We start from the raw sequence: 27,536 nt of genomic DNA, 5'->3' as shown, positions 1-27,536 counted from the left end.
CAAAATTTAAGGCGAGGTTAAAAGACTGCAGAGACAGATGGCTGCAGAAAAGACAGAGAGAGAGAGAGAGCGATATTTGAAAATGGAAATATCTGAAACGTTTTAGATGTTTGCAGTTCATTATCTGGTTTATTTGTTTTAATTAAGTTTTTGATTGCTGCCTTAAAACAGTTATGAAATTTATTTTTTGCAAACACCTTTAATTTCGTTTTGCTTGGCAAACCGCAAAATTTTCCCACGCCGCATTTGAAAGTAATAAATTCGCTGTTTAATTTATGCCAAAAAAAAAGAAAAGAAAAAGAGACGACTTAAATAAGCAGCCCACACAACAGCAACAATAACAAAACTGCATAACTTGCAAACTTCAACAATAATAACATTGTAAAAATCAACGCGCCGCTTCCCAAGGTCGTTTCCCCCACCCTCTTTCCCCTTCCTGCTTTACGCTTAACGCGGCGAATTGACTTTCCCAACGTAGCGTCGCTTGCTGCTTGCGCTAGCAAAAATTTAGCTGCTATAATGTTTTTTTTTTTTTGCGAAAGCGTAAATACACAAAACACACGTGCACACACACACACACAAGCACTCGTAAACCTAATTCGCATTTATTGTTGTGGCTTTTGCTATTTTCGGCTGTTCGGAGTTTCGGGCGCAGGTTGCCTTGTCAATGAAAAAAGTGTCAGGGCTAGAGATTTAATTAAGCGAACAGCCACAAAACAAACTTAACAAACACAAAACACATACACATATACTCACAAGCATCGCATTTGTGTGTTTAACAGCACTAAAGTTAGTGAACCTCTAAAAATACAATGCGAAACGAACGCCGCGAGCGCATAGGAGTGGGAGAGCGGCTAACGCCCGAAAGTGAGAGACAGAGAGAGAGAGAGAGAGAGCGCAGGCACGAGAGCGGTGCCGGTGAGGCGTTAAAGTTGCGGTAAATTATTTGCAATGTTTTGCTACATATGTATGTGTGAAAGAGAAAGGAGTGCATCGCACAAAGGCAAATACAAGAGCAATAGCAACAGCCACAAATACAACTACAACTACAACTAAAGTGTCAACGCCAACGACACTTCTGTTATCTTTGCTTCCTCTTTGTGTATGTCGCTCTCTCGCTCTCCCTTTGAGTGTTTTATGCTCATGTGTCATTGACACTTTGTTAATATTTTTTAATCTTGTCTACAAACAAATAAAAAAGAAACAAAATTTGCGTAATAATTAGTTTTTAGCCGTGTGTACGCTTTGTTTAGCACTTTTTATGACATCGACATTAAAAACTAAATAATTCGTCTGCCTAATTGCAACTTTAGTTTAGCTTCACTTCAATTTAAGATTTTATGAGCCCGGAGTGTTTTTTTATTTTTGTTAGCATTTTTTTTTTTTTGTTTGTTCTTTTTGAGTAGTTCTTTTTTTTCTGTGCTGCTTCCTGCTTGATTTGTTTATTGCTTTTAATGTGTTTCGCATGTTTTCTTTGAGTGGCGTTTTATTGGCTGCGCCTGCAATTTGATTGTTGGTGTGCGTGCGTGCGTCTCTGTGTGCCTTTGTGTGTGTTCGTCTCAGTCTGTGTCTGTCTCCTCTGCTGCTGCTCGCCCCACCTCTACCGCTGCGCTGCGTTGGTCTGTGGCTGCGGCTGCGCCTGCGTCGCTCAATTGCAGCCCAAAAATGAAGTCGTAAATAAAAGCTTTGCACACGCTCATTGTGCTCGCTGCTGCTGTTGCTGTTGTTGTTTATGCTTCTTTCTTTTTCTACGCAACATTCTCGCTTTGACATGCTTTATTATCTTGTCTGGTTTATATGTATGTGTGTGTGCACTGCTCGTAAATATGAATTGTGCTTGGGATGTGTTGTCATTCGTCGCTGTGTGCGCATGTGTGTGTGTGTGTGTGCGTCGCATATATTGCGCGTAATTAGGTCAAAGTTCGCAGCTATGTTTGTAGAATGTTAATTATATGCTGGTCTCTCTCGGTTTGCGTTGCGTGGGCGAAAGTCTTTGGGGGCATTAAACGCAGCACTTCAAGTGAATGGATAAAGTCCCAGAAGCTTTTACTGCACATCGTGCATATCGTAAATTACAGTTAGTGTTAGACGATGATCTTGTTGGATATTTTTAGGAAATCCATCAGGAACAAAAATAACCAAGTGGAATGCAGCAGGTCTAATTAAAATCGAGTTGCCTAATTGGAATTTTACTTTGAAAATGTAAAACCAGGAAAATAATTTTTCTTCAAGTCGAATTAGATTTTTTTGCTGTAATTTTGGTTTGAAATTTAATCGGAATTCAATTTTAGCTTAATATTAAATAACTTAGCTACCAATTTATTTCAGTTGGCAACGTCTTACAGCCTAACAAGAAAGACGTTTTATTTGATTTACATACGACCTTAAGTCTATGTTTAGTCAATTTACAGTTGACTTCCGTTTTGCATACCAACCTCTCTTTCTCTTTGCCATCGTCCCCCACCTTCTGGCAGTGAATCATCGTTTGGCGAATGTTGTGCGCCCCTCATTTTGTTTGACCCACTTTTTCGGCTTCAATTTCGAAGTTTCGAACGCCCACAATCGAAATTCGATAACTAAGCACGATAGGTATTGCTCAGCTTGCGTTTGTTTATCGATTGTTTTACTTTCAAGGTTGCTTAGCTTAAAGTAAATATTTAACCAATTTGCTGATTAAATATGCAAACAAGACAGCGAGAGAAAGAGGGAGCGAGAGACGGTGAGAGGTAGAGGGAGGGAGAGAGAGAGAGGGATTAATGCATGGACGCAATTTCGTGATTAGCTTTGATGTTCGTTTCTCACTTTGGGGCATTTAAGTTTTGTTTCCATCAATTTATGAGTGAAAGTTTATTTATTTCTTTTATTATTATTCATTTTTTGTGGTATTCAAATTTTGCTGTTGTTGTTGTTGTTGATTTTTTGCATGCATCACGTACAATGCGTCGCCTTTGTTTGGACTGTGTGTTAAGGGGACTTATCTAACTGCTGGTCCCTTATAAGCATATTGGTTTACAATGCCACCGCGGCAACAACAACAACAACAACAGCAACAACTAAATGCCACTCCATAATGTTATCTTTATTATGTATGCATTATAAATGAACTCTTTGAGTGTATATAATTGGGCGACAATGAAGCAGCAGCCGAGTGAGAGGCAGAGACAGGGACAGGGACAGAGGCGTCAGCCCACTAGATCAAGTTGTACTTCAATCTGTAAATTGAGTTCCATCCCAGAATGTTGACCCGCAGTTGACAAACTTTGCATTTTGATTTGAGTTTTCCTTTGCCTTAATTCTTTTAATTTCCCAATAAACGGAGTGTAGAACGTTGTTAATTAATTACGCACACTCTCTCACTCTCACTCACTCAATCAATCAATCATGGACATGAGGGTGAGCTTAACTGCCAAACGGAAGTGTTTGTGACGTCATCAAGACTTGAACTTGAACCAACCTCCAGGCGTTAAATATATACATATGTATGTGTTTATGTATATGTGTACCGAATTTATATAACAAATACAAACACACGTTGAGCAAACTGTAAATTATTTTTTGACACAATTTACGCCTGCTTATCGCCCGGCAAAAATACAATGGAAATCCATGCGAAATTTTACACAAATACATAATCGTATGTGTATGTACATATATGTGAGGGTTATGTATGTGTGTGTTTCAAGGATGGCATCAACATTTGAAAATAGAACTGGGTGAATCAAAAGTAAGTGATTGATAAGTGAAATCCAAGCACAACGAAAAGAAAAACCCATGCAAAGGTTATTTTTATATATTCTGATTTACAATTACCAAGAATTCTTTAATGATTATTAATGAATGATTATTAATAAAATTTAAATGACAATTAGATCTTTGATATATTATTTGATTATGTTATTGAGTAATAAATAATTTGATATATGATATGCATATATGTATAACAACATCAATTGAATGTTTATTATAATAAGAAAAATAATATCAGATGAGTTATCGGTAGACAAAATGCTAAGCTGATACTATTTATGTACATTGCATTACATACCTTACATATATCAAATATATACTATACATACAAAGCATAGCCTAATCCAGGCAGTCACTAATCCGAACATCCGACACACTGGGAATGTTGGGATTAGCAGGTCTCTGCATTGGGGAAGCTAAACTGTATGTATATAAAACATTCTGATAGAAGAAAGCAAATGTTTAGATGGAGAGATTTTCATATTTAGAAATAGATAGATAGTTCTGGATAGAAGCTGATAAAGATAGATAGCGAAAGAACTTTAATATATGTGTGTAGAATAGAGTGGATATATAAATAGATATATAACTTATCTAAAAATAATATGAGATATGCTTATATTATCTTGGTATAATTATAAAAGTAAAGGTGAGCAATATTCATTTTAATACCAGAGAGTAGAGTTTATTCTTAGATAACCCAATGACTAAGGCTCATATAACCGTCTAATCTAAAACAAATGTCGGTTGTTTATATTTCATTACTTAAGCTAAAATCAAGTTTACGTTTGAAATAGAAAACCAAATCAAATAAATAAAGCTACAAACCGCAAATCGCGCTGTGAGTCAGCTTTAGCTAGGTGCTTAACATATATGTATATAAACGAGTATATATGTATATATATAATAAGTAATAGTCAAGATTAGGAACCTTTCATCAGCTTACATAATCTCATTGAAATAGATTTTTTGTTGGGAATCATTTTTTTTTTTTTTTTTTGTGAACGTAATATTAAAGAGCATTGGAGAAGAAGAAGAGGCGAAACATCAAACAAAATAAAACAAGCTAACTAGGTTAGCCAGGTGCAAGTCAAATGGCAGCCCAGACAGGTAAACAGGCCAGGTGAACGTGGCTGACTTTGGGCTTGTAGGGGCGGGACCTGGCCTATAAGCCTTTTTATTTACCCCAACAAATAAAACACTTTGCAGCCACTTTTGATGCTGCGCATTTAAATTTAATTGAATAAAAGGCACTTAGAGAGAGAGAGAGGGAGAGAGAGAGAGAGAGGGAGAAAGATACACAGGGGTAGGGAGAAAGGGAGAGAGAACTTTAGGGAGCTTGCTGATTCATCGTTTCTATATTTTTAGCTTTTCAAGTTATTTTATGCATAGTTTAAACTTTTTATTGTTTGTTATTTTTTTTTTCTTTCTTCTAAATTGCGATTTTATGTGCCAGCTGCACGCATTGCACCATTAGCTCGAGGGGTGGCCAGTGTAGAGTAGATGTGGGAAGGCGTGGCTGCACTGGCTACACTGCACAACAAAGTTCAATTGTTGCGGCCATTTGAGTGCAGTTTGAAAAACTACTTTGATTTCTGGGTTAATTAACTAACAGCAACAGCGAACAACAATTGGTAATTGATGCGCCGTACACAGAGTCAAGCCCCCCTACCCGCTCTCCCTCCTCTCGCGCCCCCCCTATGGGCAATTGTGTGTAATCACCTTAACGCGTTTTTTATGACTCTGGCGTTAATATACCCTGACATTTAAGCTGCGCTGTGGGTTCTATTTGTATTAGAATTGGGCATGATTATATTTAATTGCTTTTTGTAATTTTAAATTAATTTAAAATTTTGCTAGTGTTAAGTAATTGACTTGTCACTTGACCTCGTATATTATCTTTTATGTTAATAAGTGTTAAAATTGGGTTTCTTTTCTTTTCATCCACTATGCAGGGTATTTGCTAGTCATATATGTCTTATCATAACTTTATGCTAGATAAAGTTCTCTCGCCAAAAACTTTGTATTTGCTAAGCAGAGTATTTTGCAGTCGTGCATGCCCTGCCTTTGACTTGAATTCTCATTTATTTGGAATTTGGAGCCACACAACAAATTTGCACACGATTGTCGAACGAACTGAGTCAAGTGAGGGCGCGAGGGGCGCAGCTGCAAAAAGGAAGGCGGTTCACTAAAAGCTTGCGCAATGCTTAGCAAACGCAACAGCTGCTGCTGCTGCTGCTGCTGCTGTCAGTGCCTCGCCCCGCCTTGCCCCACACTGCCAGAGGAGAGACAAATTTTGTGGGCCAGTGGGGCAAGCAGCAGCAGCGGCAGCAGCAGAGGCAACATCACAGCCCACAGCCCAATCGAGGCGGGCAAAAAACCACTTGACGCATCGCACGGGGCGTGGTGCGTGCTGCGTGCTGCGTGGTTTGCAGGTCTTCGTAATACAGGTGGCTGCGGCTGCTAATGCTGCTGTGTGTGCCCTGTGCAATTGAATTGTGGTTAGCTGAGGAATGGGTGCAACTAGATCTAACTGTATATATGTATGTATATTGTTACCTATATATATATTCACATTGTTTAATATGCAAGCTCAATGAGCAAAGTGGAGCTAAGGTGTGTGTGTGTGTGTGTGGTGTGAAATGGAGTACTTCAGTGTGGTTGTAGATGCTGCGGCTGTTGCCTCCACTTTGATCTACTGCCGAATGTGACTGCTGCTGCCTTTTGCGGCAGCTTCTATTATACAACACGCATTGTTGTACAAACAAAACAACTCTTGAAGACAGACACAGATACAGTCACAGATACAGATACAGATACAGATACAGATACAGATACATATGCTCTTCTCTTAGAAATATTCATATTTGTTTCATATTTAAATTCATCAATTTCCATACATAACTTAAACTTCTTTGACTTGTTTATATTAGAAGTTAGCAGCTATAAATATCAAATTTGACTAAAGCTTCATCAATCGCTGTTCATATTTGTTTAATATATTTGTGTCATAAACTTTGTTCACAGTTCTTAAACGACATTTCTTTGCCTTATTAGCTGGCTTTTATATTCGAAATTAGCAATATCTGAAAAAACTTTTATATATAGTTATATATTGCCCCATCTATAGCTATATTGTTCCTTTGACTTTCTCGTTTCATGGCAAAGCTTTTTCCCCTTGCTCTTCTTCATCTAGCGCTCTAAGAGCATCTTTTATCTTTAGCCTTTTCATTTCAACTCTTTTCGCTGCCTTCGTCCAGTTCTTTTTATTTTTGGCTTGCCCCAATGAATTTCCATTAGTCTTTATTCTATTTATTCACTTAACTTTATTGCACATTGCTCAACATTTTCCATTTTTCTCTCTCTCTCTCTCTCTCTCCAATTTGCCCAATTGGATTCTCTGCGGATTTGCATAGAACTCGAACTCTTCAAACTGAAACTCAAACTCAACCTCGAGGTCAAATCAAATATGTTCGAGCTAATCTATTTAGTCATGTGTCCAAGGGGTGGGGCAGTAAAGGGGCGTGGGTCATTGACTTTCTAGCAAATATTTGCAAAGTTTTTTTTTTCATATACTTTTTAAGCAATTTACACTGAAAAAAGTTCGAGTTAAGAGTAAAATTTATATACAACATATTTGTTGACTCTCTTCTTGTCTCTCTCTCGCGCTTTCTCGCTCTTTCTCCCTCTTTGTTGACTTATTGAGGCGGCAAGCGGCATTGGGCTTGGGTAAATAAAGTAATTCACATACTTTATTACATGAGCAAAGCCCAAGAGTTTGTCATATGAAATCACGTTACGACAGCACGTAATTGTCTGATTATGCAGTCTCAAATATATATACATATATATGCATATATAAATGCAAATGTATCTGTAGCTGTAGCTCTGTATCTGTATCTTTTTACCAGAAATGTGCAATGTGCGTGTTTTTGTTGTTGTTGTTGTTGTTTTGTTGTCTTTCTTATTTGGTTCTTTTTCGTTCAGTTCATTCTTCATTTTTTTTTATTACTTCGATTTGCAGTTGTGTGTATCTGAGTATCTGTCAGATACTTGTGCTGAAACTGAATACTTGTGCCTAGGTAGGCAATCCATTTGCGAACAGCTGCACATCCATTGTTGACTTTACCTTTTGAAAAACATTTTTTAACTCGTTTTCGTTTTCGGTTTGGTTTTGGTTTTGCTTTTGCTGTTCATCATCATCATCGTTATCATCGTCGTCATCATATTCTTCAATTATATATTTTTGTCGCATTCAGCAGTTTCTTTGCTTCGAATCTCGTCGATTTATTTGCTTTTGTTTATTGTACGTTTATTTATTTATTTATTTATTTGCAGTTGCTGTTCTTCTTGAATTGTTTAGCTCTATTTGCGATAACTTTTGCGAGTGATTCATAAATTTTATTGTTTATTTCGATGAGAGTTTATTTAGTAGTGACATGAGGTTGAGCACTGGAAATTTCTAGTTTGATTTATATTTATATTTCTGCTATTTTGTAAGTGGAAGCGAGCATCGTGCAGTCGTTAACACTCGATCGCAGCGTAGAGTATTGTTTTTCCTTGTATTTCATGTTGCGGCAATCGTGGCTTATAAAAATTCACTTGAATTCTTTGCAATTGGCCATTGGCAACTGGATGCGGCTGCTCACAAACTGGTTGCACCTGCTCTGGCAGCTTGGCCAATCTATGGCCAATCGATTTTCACTCTTGGACAGTTTTCAGCTCCATTAGTGCATGTCATTAACTTGACCGAGCACCGTTAGAATATGAGAAAAATTGCTGGAAAATGTGTTTCCAACGTGTTTTTTGTTTTTTGTAGCTTGCTCAAATTTGTTGTCTGCCCCGCTGGCTAATCAATAAAACCAAACTATCAACAGCTTCAGCTACTGCTTCCTCTTCCTCTTTCTCTGCTAAATTATTATCTGCTCTCGTTAGGCACTTGATTTATTATGGTTAGAGCGTAGAGCATCGGGCACAGCTGCTCTCGGAGCTTCAATTAAAACTCTATTAAATGCAAAGTGACTTTAAAGCAAGCAGAAGAAGCCAACGAGGAATCCGATAAAGGAGCGCATGAGAAACGAGGATGAGTCTTGGCCCAGTGAAGCGCTCTCCATAAACTGGTTAGGGGACAACTCAATTTTAAACGGCAAATCAATTTATGACTCTGATTAAAGCGACAGCTAATTGAAATACATTTTTACGCCTTGATTGACTGACTGACGGCAGTTGACGGCAATTGACTTATGCGCATAAACAGTTGCCAAGTCACGTTATATTTCAATTTAAGCCAAAACCAAAGGAGTTGATAAAAAGTTAAACAAGCTTTCGTCTCAGTGTAAGAGAAAAACTATAAAATTTATATAGAAAGTATATTAACTATCAATAGTTTACTGATTGATAAACCTGTTTTTGGCTACTGTGCTTAAAGGTATATTTTCCGATATATCAGAACGTGACTTAGATATAGAAGAGTCGACATTGACTAAAAAAAAAAAATAAAATAAATTAATAAATAAAATAAATAAAAAATAAAATGAATAAAAAACAAAATGAATAAAAAATAAATAAAACAAGTTTTAAAAAATAAATGAATATAAAACAAAAAAATATATATATATATATAAAAGTAAATAAAAAATAAAGAAATAAATACAAATTAAAAAAAAAAATAAAATAAATAAATAAAATAAATAAAAAATAAAATGAATAAAAAATAAAATGAATAAAAAATAAATAAAATAAGTTTTAAAAAATAAATGAATACAAAATAAAAAAAATATAAAAGTAAATAAAAAATAAAGAAATAAATACAAATTAAAAAAATAAAATGAATAAATAAAATAAATAAAAAATAAAATGAATAAAAAACAAAATGAATAAAAAATAAAATGAATAAAAAAAATAAAAAATAAATAAAAAAAAATAAATGAATAAAAAATAAAAAAATATAAAAGTAAATAAAAAATAAAGAAATAAATACAAATAAAAAATAAATAAAATAAAAAATAATTATAAAAAAAATTAAAAGAAAAATGAATCAGAAGAAAAACAATTTTCAGAGAGTTTCGTGTGATGGGGTTTACTTTTATATAAATAAATATAGAATAAATAAAGAACTTTTGCAAGAAATATAAAAATCACGCTACTTTTCAAGCACACCTCGATTATCTCTATGTGTAGAATATTTAACTCTAAAAATATTCCATGAATCTGCACAATTAAAGCTTTACACTACACTAAACTTAGACATTGTCTAGTTCATAAGTCAAAATGATCTACAACCAACCAACAAGAGACCTTAGATTATAATTGAACAAACAGTATATAATTAGCTGTGGCTTATGATTCAAACTGATAATTGAATAATTATACATACTTGAATAGCAGACAACATGCTGGCCATTGCTAGTGCTCGAAAAGTGCATTTCGAGCTTGTTGTTTACTTCCAAGTCTCTTTATTATTTGCTTTGTGACGCATTTTATTGACGTCGTCAACGCCTGCGCTCATGGTCAGCGAAATTGGCGTTGTTCGTGAAGTATGCAGCGCGTCGAGTTCAAGCTGTCTATGTGACTATGCGAGACAGCGTCAAGGTCGCATGGCAACCCACAGCATAACATAAACTGATAAAGAAAGACAAAAGAATAAACAGTTTGCTAATAATATAATATCATCATCCATATATACAAAGTCAACTTTACTTAACTGTACTCTCTCTCACTCTCTCTCTCTCTCTCTCTCTCTCTCTCTCTCTCTCTTTGTAGGGCCGTCATACAAAAACTGGTCAGTTGGCTGCCATAAAGGTGATGGATGTCACCGAAGATGAGGAGGAGGAGATCAAGCTAGAGATCAATGTGCTTAAGAAATACTCAAATCATCGCAACATTGCCACCTACTATGGTGCATTCATTAAGAAATCGCCGCCGGGCAAAGATGATCAGCTCTGGCTGGTCATGGAGTATTGCGGCGCTGGCTCCGTCACCGATCTGGTCAAGTCCACAAAGGGCCAAAGTCTGAAAGAGGAATGGATCGCGTACATTTGCCGTGAAATCTTGCGCGGCCTCAGCTATTTGCATTCGAACAAAGTCATCCATCGCGACATCAAGGGCCAAAACGTGTTGCTCACCGATAATGCTGAGGTCAAACTGGTCGACTTTGGTGTCTCCGCGCAGCTGGATCGCACGATAGGCAGACGCAATACGTTTATTGGTAAGCAGAAAATTCACGCATGCGTCATGCGCGTCGAGTCGAGTCGAGTCGAGTCGAGTCTAAACTTGTATTTTTATTGCGCAAACAGGTACGCCCTACTGGATGGCACCGGAGGTCATTGCCTGTGATGAGAATCCAGAGGCCACATACGACAATCGTTCAGATTTGTGGTCGCTGGGCATCACAGCTCTGGAAATGGCTGAGTCACAGCCGCCGCTCTGCGATTTGCATCCGATGCGTGCGCTATTCTTGATACCGCGCAACTCGCCGCCGCGTCTCAAATCCAAGAAATGGTCCAAGAAGTTTCAGGGCTTCATTGACACGGTGCTAGGTAAGACGCACACTTGTAGTATATATCTCATAGATATTTCTCTATCTAATGCCACTCTCAGTTAAGGACTATCACCAGCGGCCTTACACCGATAATCTGCTGAAGCATGCCTTCATCAAGGATCAGCCGACGGATCGACAGGTGCGCATACAGCTCAAGGATCACATCGATCGCTGCAAGAAGCGCAAGCAGGAGAAGGAGCGTGAAGATTATCGCTACTCGGGCTCGGACAACGATGACGACGAGCCGCAGCTGGCCGGTGAGCCCAGCTCCATTATCCAGGCGCCGGGTGGCGATACACTGCGTCGCAACTTCCAGCAAATCCAAGAGGGACGCATGGCCGCCGAACAGCAACAGCAGCAGCAGCACCATCAGCTGCTCGCCCAGGCCCAGGCGGCTGCCCATGCCGCCGCCCAGGCCCAACTGCATCAGCAGCAACAGCAAGCAGCCGCCGCCGCAGCAGCAGCTGCGCACGCAGCCCAGCAGGCGCAGGTGGCACAACAGCAGCAGCAGGCGCAGGCCCAACAGCCGCAGGCCAATCGCCAGCAGAAGCCAACATCGGTTAGTGTTGTCACGATAGCTGCACGTCCTAATCTTACGCCTCTGAACTCTTGCAGCGCCAACAGATTGAGGATCCTGGTCCGCCGGCACGCCCACAATTGCCACAGCGGCTGATTGTGGTGCCCGATCCACCGCATGCCAATCGCCCGTTGCCACCGACGCCCAAGTGTGGTGAGCCAGCGGCCCAAACGCCGCCGCAACAGCTGCAGCGCAGCTCTCAGAACAATTTCAAGCCATCGGTGCGTATACTGAATAAACGGAGAGTAGTATTGCGTCCCTTTGGCTAGAGAAGCCACGAGTAAATCTTAGGAGAATGCCTTGATATAAGGCAGGACTGCAGCTAGATGAAAGATGAGAATAGACAGCAGAAATTTGTTAGCTATAAACTAAGGAAAAATCGGGAGTAGTAAAAGCTCTATGAATATTTCATAATAGCTGGGCAGACTTAGAGCAAGAAGAAGAAGGATGTTTCCTTTATAAATGATAAATTTTCTGTAAAGTTTCCTAGAATCACTTCTATGCTGCTCTACCTAAACGTTAGTTCAGAGTAAATTGTATACAATTTTATATAATAGAATAGGTTTTGATATTTTTCTTATGTTATAAAGAAGAAACAAGTGCATAGAGCACCATTAGTTCTACATTCTTTAAAGATTGTATAAAAGTAACATTTTATGTTTAAAATTACCATTTGAGTATCTGAAAAAGTCTAACCAAATAGACTTAACATAACTGAAGCTAGACTGAGCCTGATTAAGCTAACCCAATTGCGAATATTTACAATTACTTTTCATTTTATGAGTTTTACATAGTTAGATAACTTTTCTGCGTATAATAGTCCCCGCCTGTTTCAAAAAAACCCCCCGCCCATTTGCGCTTACAGCTCATACGTAAACCCCCCCTCGTTAAGTCGCAGCTCATTTATAATTTATACCTGTAAAAATCCAATTGTACGATTGTATATTTACGATATGATTTTTGAACTTCTTTTATTTTCATGTTTTGTGCGCCTACCATATAACATATATGCATATACATATATATATATATATCTATGTAAACTGTATACAAATCGAATTTATGATTTCGCTCATGTGTGTGTATGTGTGTGTGTGTGTGTGTATGCGTGTACATCATCCCGTTGCGTCAACTTTGTGTAAAATGTATATCAACCAACGTATAATTTGTCAAACACTACCAAAAAAAACAAAACAAAAATACCAAAAAAATACTACACATGACAATCATACAACAGTTACCACCAAGGAGACCTGAGGTATGTTTTTTCCTATCATTTATCATTTGTAGCCTTGCTCGCTCGCTCCTCTCTCTCTCTCGCTCTCTATCTCTATCACTGTTTTTTCTTTCATTTGTGTATTTTATGCTTGTTTTTGTTTTTTATCAGTATTTTATATGTATATATGTAATGCTCTCTCTTTTTTGAGCCACCTTTGTCGAAATTCTAAAAACAATTTTTTTTCGGAGGTACACACAAAGCAAAAATACTGAAACCAATAATCAAATATAGCCAGCCCATGCACGTGCCCACTAATCCACAGTAAACCAACAACAACAACTAAACAAAAATACCAAACAACACTTTCCATTTTCCAAATGCAACTAACCAAATGAGAAACCCCTAAAAATGGTTCTAAACAAAAATTATGTTGCTGTGATTGATGCGTTTGTAATGCCAAAAACGATGATAAAAAGAAAACCCTAACTAACCCCGGCAAGTTTCATAGATAAAAACAGTAAAAATGTGACAGTCGGATGACACCGACTGCGTAATACTCGTTCACGTTTACAAAAATAGTTGAGAGACTGATGTAATTGAGTCTAAATCTTGATCCGATTTGTATAATATATACTTGCACCCAACCAATATACTCTTATCATTTCGTGAACGAGCATATACAAGAAGAAGAAGAAGAAGAAGAAGAAGAAGAAGAAACACTAACCCAACTTTCTCTAATGTCTGGAACTGTTTGTTGTTTTCTTTAATTATCTATCTATATAAGAAGTGTAAGGTGTAAACCAGTCTAATTCTCTCTTTTCATTCCACCTCCCCCCAAAAAATATATACAAATGCATTTGTTTCCCGTTACAACAAACTCCAACAACAACAACAATTACTGTGGGTACCACGTGCAAACACACAAACAACACTACACTACACAACATACACTACACTACACCACACAACACACAAAAATCCTCCGTGTGAATTCGAAAAAAAAAAAACTTGACCCGAAAAATATTTTGTAAAATATGAAAAAAACATACGAAAAAAAAATCAAAATACCTGTAGGATCATTTGGATGTATTAGCAGCGCAATTAAATGAATTGGGCGTGGTCTCCTCCCAACAGCCGCAGCCACAGACAGCAGCAGCAGGAGGCGGCGGTGGACAGCAGCTGGCACAGCCTGAGGCGCCGCCCCGCAACAATCGACAATCGGGCGCCGGCAATGGAGCCATCTGTGTGTCGGCCTCCTCATCGTCATCGTCGTCATCGAAGCCGGCAGCCGCATTGCCATCGCAGTCGAACAATCATTTGGGACAGCCGGTGAATCCCTTGGATCCGCTCGACAGCAGCGACTCGGACAGCGAACCGGATGAGCCCAACGATCGGGCACGCAACGATGGCACTCTACTAGCCAGCGATCCGCCCAAACCGCTGTAAGTAGTCGCACACTTAAATACCCTATTCCCAAAGAAAAAAGACACAAAACGGCAGGCGTGGCAACATTTGCAATGCAATAAATAGAGCAAGAAGAAGAAAGGCAAAATCATGTTGTTGCACATTGCATGTTTATTGCAAAACACGCACGATAATTTAAACATATATGTACATATAAGCAGATTATAAAAATTTGTTCTATAATGGTTCTATTTGTGTTTAGACAAGTTTTGATAGAATGAAAGAATTTCTAGTAGATAATATCTAGAATTTTTTAAGCAGTGACTGCAGAGGCTCGAATATTTAAAAATTCTCGGGCTAGGCTTGATAAAGAAAAATACCAAAATTCTATTCAAAGACCATATACATTTTAAAGTTTAAATAAAAAATCAAATTTTGATGAAGTACAATGTATAGAAAGAAGACGATCCATTAAATCAAGCTCAAATCATACAAAATATTCCACTTCATCCCTTATACTATAAACATAATACAAAATATGGTAGGTTTATCTAAAAAGTATTCAAATAGAACCATAGAAATAGCAAATTTCTCATGTTAAGCAAAAATAATCAAAATATTGAAACATTAACATTAACATTCGCAACATTCTTAACTCTCATCCACTACCGTTATTTAATGCCACCCCACCACCCACCACCGACAATCATCCTCACTTTCCACCTCCTCACATTGATTTTCATGACACGAAAATTTTGGTTTGATTTTCTGCCGCCCCCCGTTTTTTGCGTTTTGTGTTTTTGGTTCTCTTTGCCTTGGTTCGTTCCGTTTTGGTTTTTTTTTTATGCTCAGACCCGAATTTTCATATAGGCCCGGCCTGGGACCCGTTTCCGAGGATACGACAACAGCAACAACAACGACCACACCGCTGAGCCATGGCAGCGGCGGTCCACCAAATCGACCCTTGCCACCGACCCCGGATGACGACGATCAAGCCGGCGATCGAACGCTGATCATGAAGCGCGTAAGTCCGAAGCTCAAGCTTTATTCACATTATCTACTCTTTAATCTAAAAACTATATATAGTATCTAGTTTCCTTTTAGTATATATTTCTTTTAGTTTAGTTTTTAGTTAAATTTTTCATTTTCTTGAGATATTTCTATCGAGAGATACGCAGAATTTAGTCTCAGGTTTATCTTGACTAGGCAGCTGTATAAAATGTAATTAGGGTTAAAGGATTAAGAAAAAAAAAGAAACAATTTATATAAATATATAAATATTTTAATATTAGTGCAAAGTTTTGGCTGGTTATGGTTCTACTTAGACAACTTTTAGCAGCAATTCCTATTTAACTCTTTTAACCAACCAAGATAAAGTTAATTTGAGATTTAGTTTAAACTATATATAAAAACTTACTTATTTCTAATACTAAATACATATTGATCTATTTTAATTAGTATATTACGTAAACAAAAAAAAAAAACACATGGTATGAAACTTTTTTCGTGAATTTCTTTTGTACAAAGTTCTTATGTTCCACCACAACTATATATCATTTTTTTGGTCAATCATGATTTCAAATGAATTTCGAATGCTCCTTATTTTAGTTATTTATTATTTTCGTATAAAGTGAAATGCACAGGTGCTCAGAATGTTTACACGGGCACAATTTACACCTTTGAGAGCTGGAAAACTAAACGGTTACGAACATAGTTTATTTTTGTTAATGAACGACAAGAAAGGGGTCTAAAAATTAAAAATGGGTTATTACTATTCTATTCCAAATTGGTTTCAAAATAATCGATTGTATATCGATTTATGCATGATTTGTCGAGAACTTTAGTTATATAAGGTGAATTAACATTATGAAATCGATATAATTATAATTTATCGATAGAGAATGATAATCGATAATCGCTCATCGATGCACATGCATTGCTGTTATTAACGAATAACACGATAGGCGACTGTTATCTAAGAGATCGAAAATTGATTTGCTTGACAGTTTCTCTAACATAGTTTTCCAGCTCCAAGGCATATTTCACACATACATATATACATGTATATATATAAAAATATATAAATGGCAACCTATATAAAACGATTTCCGCGTGGTGTTACATCAAGCGGCACTTGATTTGATTATGAAACGTATGTAAACACACCTTTGCACAAGCAACAAGTCCCAAATCATGTCATTCGTACGTACATAACATAAATATGGAATGCAATGCAATGAGAGAATTCATGAAAAACTTTCCATGCGGTTTTTTTTTCATACCTGGGTGTAGATAGCAAAAAAAAAAAAAAAAAACTTAGAATGTAGAAATGTAAAATGCAAGTGAACAAAACCAAAACAAACCAAAAACCTAACAACAATTCTTCTCTTGCGCTGGTACTCACAACAACAACAACAACCACAACATGTTAAACAACTCTAAACAGAAACTAGAACAAAACGTAAATCGCTTACAAAAATCCGCTTCCACTTCGCATGCGCCAAGGCGAGCCGAAGACGTAAAGCTTCTGCGCGAATGGGACTTTGATCGCTTCTTTCCCAAAAAACCGAATTCTGCTAGCGGTGCTGCCAGCAGCAGCAGCGGCAGCGGCAGCAGCAGCACCACGGCCAGCCTGAGTCGCAGCTCGAATTTGAGCACGCTTAAGGTGGAGGCGAAGCTGCAGCGCGCCAGCGTCGCCGAGGCCATAGCCCGACCCGTGCCGAAAGGCTATCAACCGTTAAAGGGCGCCAGCTCCTCAGCTGGCGTTAACATTGCCAAAGAGCTTAACAGTAGCAGCAACATAACGCAACAGCAGCCATCGACACAGCAGCTGCAGCAGCAGCACAAACGTCAGGAATCCGACTCGAAGTTGCCGAGCTTTGTGCGCGGCTTTCGACGCGAGAACTCAGACTTTTTCCCGTTAGCTAAACGACATTCGGCAGTGTTCAGCGGCAGCGCTGCCAGCATCAAGAGCGGCACCAATACGCAGCTGCAGTCGCAGCCGGCGCGCGCCAGTGCCATGTACCAAAGGAACAGCATTTACAACAGCAGCAGCAGCGGCAACGGCAGCAAGGAGAACAGCGCTGCTGCTGCAACGGATAAGACCAAAGCGACAGCCGCCACAAAGCAAGCAGCTCAAGCCGCAGCGGCGCCCACTAAATCCAGTTGGGCTAATCTAGATTTTCTCCGTCCGCGTCGCGAAAAGACTGAGTCTGTCATTGTGCTGCAAAATGCAGCACAGCGTGCGCAGCAGCGCCAGCAACAACAGCAAACACAGCAACAACAGCAACAGCTACAGCAGCAGCAGCAGCAGCAGCTTCAGCAACAGCCGCAGCAGGTAAACGTTCTCAGTTCGCACGCATCAAAAAAACAGACAATCAAAAGAACAAAGCAGAAGCTGAAAAGAAAAAAACAAAAACAATTTAAATATCGTTCATTATTGTGTTTTGTCTTGGCGCCAGAAACGTAAACCAAACCAAACTACTTAAAACAAAACCAAAAAAAAAAAGTACAAAGCGTAATAAAATTGACCATTTGGCTAGAATTTTGATACTCACCGCAACAACAACAACAAAAACACACCACACATACATTCGCATCGCTCGCTCTCTATCTCGCTCTGTCTCACCCACTACATCTATCTGTTGCTCGCTCTCTCAACTACCATTGCCATTGCCATTGCCATTGCCCTTGCAGCTCCTGTTAATAACATTGCACTAACAGCTCGTAAATATCGCTGACTACGCATAAAAACAGAAGAAGACAGCAAAAACAGTGTTAAAATTAAACATTCACTTTGCTTTGATTTATTTTGATTTATCTATGTAAATTTATGTTTGCTGTTTTCTGTCTGTGTATGTATTTCTTAACTGCTTTTGACCTTGCCAAGCATGTTTTTTATTTATTTATTTTTTTTCATTTGCATTTGGTTTTTGATTGCTTATCAGAGATACCAACTTATTCTAATTGGGAACACACACATAACATTAACAGCAACTTGTATATAACATAAAACTTGTCTATGGCTCCAGAATTCTAAAATGCTTGAATAACATATGTATAATCTTGATAAATATGCATAAAAAAACAAAAGCATTTGGTATTTGTAATTGGGACACAGAATTTACGTATTAATAACGGTAAACAAGCTATCGTATATGTATATAATTTTACTATACCCATAAAAAAAAAAGAAAAAAATCATAAGTTCGAATGCTAATGAGATGCTAAAAAAAAAAACAACAAACATTTTGCTAGCTTAAGTCTTAAGCTTTTCCTATCTGGAACCTGTAAATAATCTCATCTCATGGTTTTATTATATATAGTATAAATATATACATTTCAGTTTTTGGCACATTTTTGAAAGCAGCATGTGAAAGTACATAAGCTGCGTACATTGTTAGGTTAGACAAAGTAGTTAAGAGCTAAAATAGAGCAGAATTAGTAGACGGGAAATTGTCCTAAGCAGAAGTAGGCAAGGCTAAACTGATTTGAGTTTTTTTAAAGTAAATTTTTGTCAATTTATGTTAAATAATTTCTTATAAGTCCACAATGATTCAATTGCTGATTTTATAAGGAATTATAGACAAACTGTACATAATTTTTATATAATATATTTTATATAGACTCCATTTTTCTCTGTATTACTTTTTACCGCTTTAGCTCTTGCTTTAATTCATTATTTTATTTGCCTAGCGAATTTTTTTATTAAAGCTTACAGAAAGTGTTTTTAATTTGATTTGCAAAAAGTTTTCTTGGTTTGGTTAGGCTTCAATGAAAAGTTTTTGATCAAAATTCTAAAAAAGAAAAGCAAAACCAAAAATTTTCTCTGATGTTTTGCAAAATTGAGCAACGTTTTGCCTGCTGCAAAAGAAACCAAAAAACTTCTTTTAATTAATTATAAGTGCCTTATGTATATGTACAACACAACTTCCAGTTCTAGAAACTAAATGTTTTAGTTCGTAAGCTTCTGTTAAATTGTGTTGAAAAAGTGATTAAATGAAAAGACATTGTAGGCGTCTCTTAGTATACCTAAGTATCTCATTGGCATTCATTTAGCTTTCTCTCTCTCTCTATCTATCTGACTCTGTCTCTCTCTCTCTCTCTTTATCTATGTTATTCTTAGTCTTTGACCTTTCAATTTGTTGTTTATTCATTACCTTTTACCCTTCTTTATTTTGTGTTACATTTTTCAAAGCATTTTTATAACATTCATTTACTCGTTTTTTTTTTTATTCCGTTTCGATTTCAACAAATTTATGAACTCCATAAACAAAAAAACCAAAACTTTTGATTGCAAACTTTTCTCATATCTTACTGCCAACTCGTTCTCACACTTACACTTTCTTCTCTATTTCTCTGTCTCGCTTAAATAGAACCGTGGAGTAGCTGGCAGTGGAGCTGGAGGGGATAACAGCGGCCTTGGCACCCCCGGCACACGCACCAGCAGCGTTCTGCCCGATCTGCTTAGCCAGGCGTCACCGGCCACGCCTCCGCGCCACGATAAATCATCCAGTGAGGAGGTGAGTAGTGCCAATACATTGCCATTAACAGCCATATACATATACATATATATGTATATTGTGCGTTCATATCGAGCGATTCGATTTTTTCATTGTGTGTTTTGTGCGTTCAACTTTTTTTTTAATATTGTTTTATGTGTTTTTATTATTGTTTTATTTTTTTGCAAAATCGAAAGATCAAATGCAGTTTTAAATCGCGTCATATCATATCATAATTAATTTATTGGTTTTATTTATTCGTTCAATCAACTTGATTGAAATCATGAATTCAATTTCATATTCGCTTATCAAGCACTTAACTTCTGTTAATCTAACAGAATTCGTTTCTCAAGCACTTAACTGCTGTTAATGTAACAGAAATCGTCCTAATCTTTTATCATTCAGCGTAACAGCTTTCTGTTAACTGAAGTTCCAATTAAAGTGGATTAAAGTTTACTTTTTAATGCAGTTAATTTCAGTTCAGGAAAATTTATTTGAAGTGTAAAATTATATTAAATTTCTTCTGAATAATTTTTCTTTTATATATGTTTTATTCGTTTCTACTTCTACTGACCCATTTGAATATAATCTAACACTTACAATGTGACTAATCCAATAAGAATATCTTAGCATTTAAACAAGTTTCTTTGACGTGGAACAAAGTTCATTATGAAGAGCGCGTACAAATTTACAAATTGATCGAATTCCAAAAAAAAATTCAAATATTGTCAAATTAAATAATGTGCATGCAAATCGTAATTTTTACAAATGCATGTCCTCTTCTTAAATCATTCAAAAAACAAAAAACAAATTAATTTAAAATTTAACCAGTCTTAAAAAAAAAACGTTACAAAAACTTTCTTCTTCTTAATTGTGCTTTGTCTTTCCGCAACGTTTGAGCTGATGGCCACTACGATATATTCTAACAAATTACAAAATACAAATCAATTACAAACAAACCAAAAATTTACAATAGTAAGTATGAAAAACAACAAACAGCAATAGTTTTCAAAATATACCAACAAAAAATACTCTGCCTAAAAATCTAAAAAATAATTTCCAACTACCGAACATTTGTGTAAAGTTTTAATTCTTATTTTTTACAAATGTCTCATGTGATATTGTATATAATATTTATATAGTGCAGGGCTTCTTTGTTTCTATATATATATAATTTTCGCACCACGAATGCTATTTTAAGTTTTCCTGTCTTTGTATATATCCAAATACATGTTTCTGATTGTTTTCATTAGTTGCGTTTCACTGTGATCGCAATGTCTCTGTCTCTGTCACTCTCTCGCTCTTCACTGTTCTACATTTCATAGCAGGCAGCCTCATGTCACTGTCACTGTAACTAACATTTCGTTTTGCCGTCTCGCTGTTATCGCTCTGTGTACATTACAGACACATTACAGAGGGCGCTGCTCAACATTCTTATTGTTTTTCTACCACACACACACAGACATATGTATACACACAGTTACACATACACACGCACAAACTTTTAAATCAATATACAAACTATTGTTTATAAAGTTTTTATTTACGATTGGCCTCTGGGGAAAGACTAAACACATTTTATGTTTGTTAACATTTCTCTCTCAGCTCTGTTTACATTAATGCAAATATTTATAAATATTTTTGGCTATTGTTTATTGATGTTCATAATTTTAATTGTTGTTCAATATTTAACCATCCCACACACAAACACAAACATACAGAAACCACCCCAATCCACCCCCTCAGCATGTTTAATTAATTAATTTTAATTTGTTGACAACTCGAAGACTAATTGAAATTTTTTTCTTGCACTTTTTCTATTTTCTTTTCTTTTTTAAAAACCAAAACCGAACGAACGAAACGAAAACAAATGAATAAATCAATCAATCAATCAATCAATCGAACTATCAATCAAATAAAGTATCAAGCGGCCATTAGCTCATCCGTGCATTCCACGCCATCGAAATCGTTTATCGCTAGCAGCGGCGTCGGCAGCGGCAGCGGCAGCGGCTCCGGCTGTGTTGTCAGCAGCAGTGCCGCCAACGTCAACATCGGCGTTGGCGGCCATGGCCATGGCGGCGGCAGCGTTGTCGGTGGTGTAATTATTAGCGCTAATAATTCACCACAATCGACCATCTCGCTGGCCTCATCCAAATCGAATTCGCGACAAAATTCGCCAAAGAATTCGATTAGTAAAACGCGTTCTTCCAGCAGTATTACTAATTTATTGCATAAATCTGCTTCTTCCTCCTCTGCGAACATTCTTCATCTGACACCCAACTCAACGCTAACATCGTCCACATCAACAACAACCACAACGAATGCCTCCAATCACTTGCCGCCCCATGCGTACGCCCTGCAACAGAAACAACGCAGTTTTCTCACCTTTGGCTTTGGTGCCGGTGGCTCTGGGCCGACGCGTCGTGAATCAACGGTCAATGTCAATGTCACGCCCACATCTCATGAGGCGGCCAATGATACGCCCGAAATTCGTAAGTATAAGAAACGTTTCAACTCGGAGATCCTCTGCGCCGCCCTATGGGGTGTCAATTTGCTAATTGGCACCGAGAATGGACTCATGCTGCTCGATCGTTCCGGTCAGGGCAAGGTGAGCAAATGGAATACAGTACATATATATATATCTATGGAAAATTACTAATGGAATCGTTTGTTTTCACAGGTATATCAGCTCATCTCGCGTCGCCGTTTTCAGCAAATGGAGGTGCTAGAGGGCCAAAATATATTGGTCACCATATCGGGCAAAAAGAATCGTGTGCGCGTCTATTACTTATCCTGGCTCAAGTCGAAGATCTTGCGCACCGATGGACTCTCCGATGTGAGTTGAGCGAAGCTAGGATGGCAAAGTTTATAGATATTGCATATAGTATATAGAGTATATACATAAATATATTCTGATATCTCTACTTATATATATTTATTGTATTTAACTATATAAAATTTTCCTGTTCAATTTGGCATATTGCATTCATGTAATCTCATCCTTTTTAACCCTCAGCAAGTGGAGCGTCGCAATGGCTGGATTAATGTGGGTGATCTACAAGGTGCTGTACATTTTAAGATTGTCAAATACGAGAGGATTAAGTTCCTAGTGATTGCATTAAAAGACTCAATTGAAATTTATGCATGGGCGCCCAAACCATATCACAAATTTATGGCATTTAAGGTGAGATCCAGCAATGTCATCTTTGATATCTATATACCAATATTATATTGTTAATAGAATTTCGGTGAACTGGAGCATCGCCCCCTTTTGGTCGATCTCACAATTGAGGATCAGTCGAGACTGAAAGTGATTTATGGTTCTGCTGAAGGTTTCCATGCGGTTGATTTAGATTCAGCTGAAGTATACGATATATATCTTCCTAAGCATGTAAGTGACATTGTATATCAATGTTGACTATACTCTGTACTAATTATAAACATAAATTCATTATATACACAGACTCAGGGTGCAATCATTCCCCATTGTATCGTGGCGCTTCCAAATTCAAATGGCATGCAACTCCTTTTGTGCTATGACAATGAAGGCGTCTATGTGAATACTGCCGGTCGTGTATCCAAGAATATTGTGCTGCAGGCAAGTATTTGGTAGTCTAAAGCATGACATGTACCTTCATATATATTCCATATCCAATCTATATTAATCTATTTACATTCGTCTTCCTTTGCAGTGGGGTGAAATGCCTACCTCGGTGGCCTACATTGGCACTGGACAAATTATGGGCTGGGGCAATAAAGCAATAGAGGTACGTCTCACCTAGGACAACTACAGTGAATACACGATATATACTCATACTCCTTTGCATTTACAGATACGTTCCGTTGAGAGCGGCCATTTGGATGGTGTGTTTATGCACAAGAAAGCGCAACGCTTGAAATTCCTTTGCGAGCGCAATGACAAAGTATTCTTCAGCAGTGCCAAAGGTGCTTCATCGTGTCAAATCTATTTCATGACGCTCAACAAGCCAGGCATGGCCAATTGGTAAAGGGCCGTCGTCGGGCTGACCCTAGACCCACTTCTTTGTTATTATTTTTGGCAACTGAACAACAACTGCAACATTTTCTACTTATTTTACAACTTTCAAAAAGAGAGGAAAAACAAATATCTAAAGAAAACACAGACGACACACACACACACACACATTTAGCTCGTTTAAGTAAAAAGTGCATAATTTTTAAGTGAGAAACAACATCCTATACATATTACACACATACACCATACAGTCACACACACACACACACACATCAAAATGTGCTTATGAATCAAAGTTCAGTAAATGGAAAATCGTTTCAATTAGTAAATGTGCTATAAAATAAATTAAAATGTAGCTCTCATAAATGGGAGTGCACAATTTTAAGCGAGCGTTAAATAATGTAATAATAATTATAAACAAAAATAAGCAAAAGCTAGAAGAAGAAGAAGAATATGTAAAACAGCATTGTAAAAGGCGACAGATAGGATGGACAACAATATTTACCCCAAGCTCACTCGTCGAGGTTTTTAATTTTCTTGAAACACACACAAAGTTGTTTATTACACACACATGCGTTTGATTAGCAACACACATACACACATACATATGCATATGTATTTTACATACCTAAAAGAAAATAAGAAAAGTTAAACAAGAAGGAAAAAATTCCCCCCACGTAATTTATGCACATACAAAATAATTTCATTTCAAATGTCATTTTAAATTTGTGTGCATATATATATATATAAATCTACATATATATATACTGTTTTTTCTACTTATATTATTATTATTATTATTACATTATATATTAATTTTTTGTGCCCACAAGTTAAACTTAAGTTCATGCCAAGGCAATAACTCGGAAGAAAACTTTACAATTCGCAAATTTAGTTTTCTTTCAAAATTTGAATTTATTTTTTAATGTGCGTGCAAAAAAAATAAAAATAAAAAAAAAAACATTTACATTTATATCAAATTATAAATTAATGTGTCTCTGCTCATTTTTTATGAAAATAAAAATATAAACAAAAACAAATAAGCGCCATTGTAAAAACTAAGTGATAAATAAAAGCAAGTAAATAAAAATATATAGAAAAAGCTGCAAAAAGCAAAAAAATAAAAAAAATTATAATTGATGAGTAAATGTGTAAAATATAAAATTTAAATTAAAAAAAAAAAAAATACTAATACAGCAAACAACACAAACAAAAAGAAAATATATATGCTTAACGTAAATTCTTGAAGCTAATTATGAGATAATTGATCGATTGATGAGTCAAAATCCATGTCATATTTGAAATACAAGTCAAAGTAAGATTGAAGGGGCAATTCGATGATGAATCTAGTTAAGCTGCATTTTTTACCGACTTTTATACAGAACTTACAAAAAACAAAAAGAACTTAAAAAAAAAAACGAAATTCTATTAAAAAAAAAAGGATAAAAAGCTAGCATGTTAAAATTGGGAAAATAATGAATTCAATTAGATATTGATTGATTGATTGATTGATGAACTCAGCTTTTGTGTGCTTTGCATTCTCTTTGTATTGTTTTCTTGTTTAGATTTCCATTTGTTTATTTTTGGGAGAGTTTTAAAGTTTAATTATTAAATATGGCTAGGTTGCAATATACATATATACATTCACATTCTTTAGCATATCGGCACACTATAAAATGCCTGCTGCAATACACATCCACACACTCACATATGTCAAATTAAACTGGCGATGAATGCTAAAGAAAAATAATAAAGAAGAAAAACAAATTAATAATTATTCTTTTTTATTTTTAGTTGAAAAATGAAATGCAAAAAGGCAGAAGAAGATATTTACAAACTTGTTTGTTTTTGTGTTATAAAAAAGAAATTAAAAGAAAAATAAATAAATAAATGTATACCCCATGTCCCACACATATATTTAATAATGTTCTTTAAACAAAATGCACTAAAATGCAATTTAAAAAAACCGAATTAGTAATAAAATGCTTACTTTATTTCTAAAATAAAACAAGTAAATTGATGATGACGAAATGAATGTAAATCTAAATCTTAAAAAAAAGTATATATAATCTGAAAATTGAAAAAAAAAGAAATAAAAATCAACTGCAATTCAAATTGAGTGTTTTCGATTCCATAATGGGAGCTACATAAATCGATTACCGATAGCAGCAATGGGTTGAACAACACTGAACAGCTGACGGAAAACAGCGTGAAGTTGGCAGCGCTAAGTGTCAAACTTTGACAATATGCTTATGTCTTCTTCTTCTCTCTTTTCTTTTTTACCCGAGCATCGGTAGGTGTCGACTGCTGAAAAGATAATCGTAAAATTATTAAACCAAACTGCAACATCACATATAAATACTAAGCAAAATGTTTGAAATGTGGCCTTATCTGGCATATACATTAGATATTTGTAAAATATTGCAGTCTTGTTAAATGAAAATGAATCATATTGTAGTGTGCAAAACATTCAATGTTTTTTCTTGCAATTTATAGAAATGGGTCGTGTAATTCGTGCACAGCGTAAAGGCGCCGGTTCCGTCTTCAAGGCGCACGTCAAGAAGCGCAAGGGAGCCGCAAAGCTGCGTTCTCTGGACTTTGCCGAGCGCTCTGGCTACATTCGTGGCGTCGTCAAGGTGAGTTTTTGTTGTCATTTCTGACAACGGCTGCATATGTATACATAGATATGATGGTTAGTTGATTGGTATTTGTTTACTGTTTTTCTTTTAGGATATTGTTCACGATCCCGGTCGTGGTGCTCCCTTGGCTGTTGTTCACTTCCGCGATCCCTACCGCTACAAGATTCGTAAGGAGATGTTCATCGCCCCTGAGGGCATGCACACTGGCCAGTTCGTCTACTGCGGCCGCAAGGCTACTCTGCAGATTGGCAACGTAATGCCACTTAGCCAGATGCCTGAGGGTACCATCATCTGCAATTTGGAGGAGAAGACCGGTGATCGTGGACGTTTGGCGCGTACCTCTGGCAACTATGCCACCGTTATCGCCCACAATCCTGACACTAAGAAGACTCGTGTCAAGCTCCCATCGGGCGCCAAGAAGGTCGTCCCATCGGCCAATCGCGCCATGGTTGGCATCGTTGCCGGCGGCGGTCGCATTGACAAGCCCATCCTGAAGGCCGGTCGTGCCTACCACAAGTACAAGGTGAAGCGCAACAGCTGGCCTAAGGTGCGTGGTGTTGCCATGAACCCTGTGGAGCATCCCCACGGTGGTGGTAACCATCAACATATTGGTAAGGCGTCCACAGTCAAGCGTGGCACATCCGCTGGTCGTAAGGTCGGTCTCATCGCTGCCCGTCGTACTGGTAGGATTCGTGGTGGCAAGGGCGATAGCAAGGACAAATAAGCGAGATCAGGAGGAGTGCGTTCCGTCTGAAATCGGCGTAATGCTTTACAGTGTTACGTTGTTCAGTATAATTGTGCATATGTATATGGGAAAGATGTATGTGGTCAACATGCAATTGACACGACGGAATAAAATTTATTTCTAAATAAAACAAAACTAGCTGTTTTTAATAGGTGTAAATAAAAATTTAA

At 37.0% G+C, this 27,536-nt stretch overlaps 3 protein-coding genes across 17 annotated transcripts in view; 2 read left to right on the top strand and 1 right to left on the bottom strand.

Annotated features, from left to right (window-relative positions):
- The window catches only part of msn (serine/threonine-protein kinase msn), a 36,536-nt gene extending 10,455 nt beyond the window's left edge, over positions 1 to 26,081 (top strand). For 6 of the 15 annotated variants that reach the window (XM_089259871.1, XM_089259872.1, XM_089259869.1 and 3 more), the window contains exons 4-18: positions 10,510 to 10,954; positions 11,043 to 11,285; positions 11,347 to 11,846; positions 11,903 to 12,085; positions 13,102 to 13,122; positions 14,158 to 14,525; positions 15,340 to 15,511; positions 19,863 to 20,009; positions 21,910 to 22,596; positions 22,669 to 22,824; positions 23,005 to 23,172; positions 23,230 to 23,379; positions 23,452 to 23,586; positions 23,681 to 23,755; positions 23,822 to 26,081. In XM_089259871.1, coding sequence (XP_089115997.1) covers positions 10,510 to 10,954; positions 11,043 to 11,285; positions 11,347 to 11,846; positions 11,903 to 12,085; positions 13,102 to 13,122; positions 14,158 to 14,525; positions 15,340 to 15,511; positions 19,863 to 20,009; positions 21,910 to 22,596; positions 22,669 to 22,824; positions 23,005 to 23,172; positions 23,230 to 23,379; positions 23,452 to 23,586; positions 23,681 to 23,755; positions 23,822 to 23,995 — 3,624 coding nt within the window. In that variant the 3' untranslated portion in view covers positions 23,996 to 26,081. Of the gene's footprint in view, positions 1 to 10,509; positions 10,955 to 11,042; positions 11,286 to 11,346; positions 11,847 to 11,902; positions 12,086 to 13,101; positions 13,123 to 14,157; positions 14,526 to 15,339; positions 15,512 to 16,933; positions 17,825 to 19,862; positions 20,010 to 21,909; positions 22,597 to 22,668; positions 22,825 to 23,004; positions 23,173 to 23,229; positions 23,380 to 23,451; positions 23,587 to 23,680; positions 23,756 to 23,821 lie in introns of all 15 variants that reach the window. The other 9 variants (XM_089259883.1, XM_089259879.1, XM_089259878.1 and 6 more) reach the window with 9 other exon arrangements.
- kst (spectrin beta chain, non-erythrocytic 5 kst) overlaps positions 1 to 27,536 on the bottom strand; it is a 95,091-nt gene that overhangs the window by 49,026 nt on the left and 18,529 nt on the right. The window lies entirely within an intron of this gene.
- Positions 26,149 to 27,501, top strand: RpL8 (ribosomal protein L8). Its single transcript, XM_018102576.3, has 3 exons — positions 26,149 to 26,275; positions 26,479 to 26,618; positions 26,713 to 27,501. Exons 2-3 carry the CDS (start codon positions 26,481 to 26,483, stop codon positions 27,343 to 27,345), a joined length of 771 nt encoding a protein of 256 aa, XP_017958065.1. The 5' UTR covers positions 26,149 to 26,275; positions 26,479 to 26,480; the 3' UTR covers positions 27,346 to 27,501.

The sequence above is a fragment of the Drosophila navojoa genome, chromosome 4 (assembly GCF_054131105.1).
Source record: "Drosophila navojoa isolate 15081-1374.11 chromosome 4, UAZ_NAV_1.0, whole genome shotgun sequence".
Classification (NCBI taxonomy): domain Eukaryota; kingdom Metazoa; phylum Arthropoda; class Insecta; order Diptera; family Drosophilidae; genus Drosophila; species Drosophila navojoa.
Note: the sequence above shows the minus strand (reverse complement) of the source record. Positions and strands in the feature narration are given on the sequence as shown.

Coding starts and splice junctions, on each gene's coding strand:
- RpL8 (XM_018102576.3), top strand. CDS start 26,481: ATGGGTCGTGTAATTCGTGCACAGCGTAAAGGCGCCGGTTCCGTCTTC. Junction 26,619..26,712: donor ACATTCGTGGCGTCGTCAAG/GTGAGTTTTTGT, acceptor TTTTTCTTTTAG/GATATTGTTCACGATCCCGG.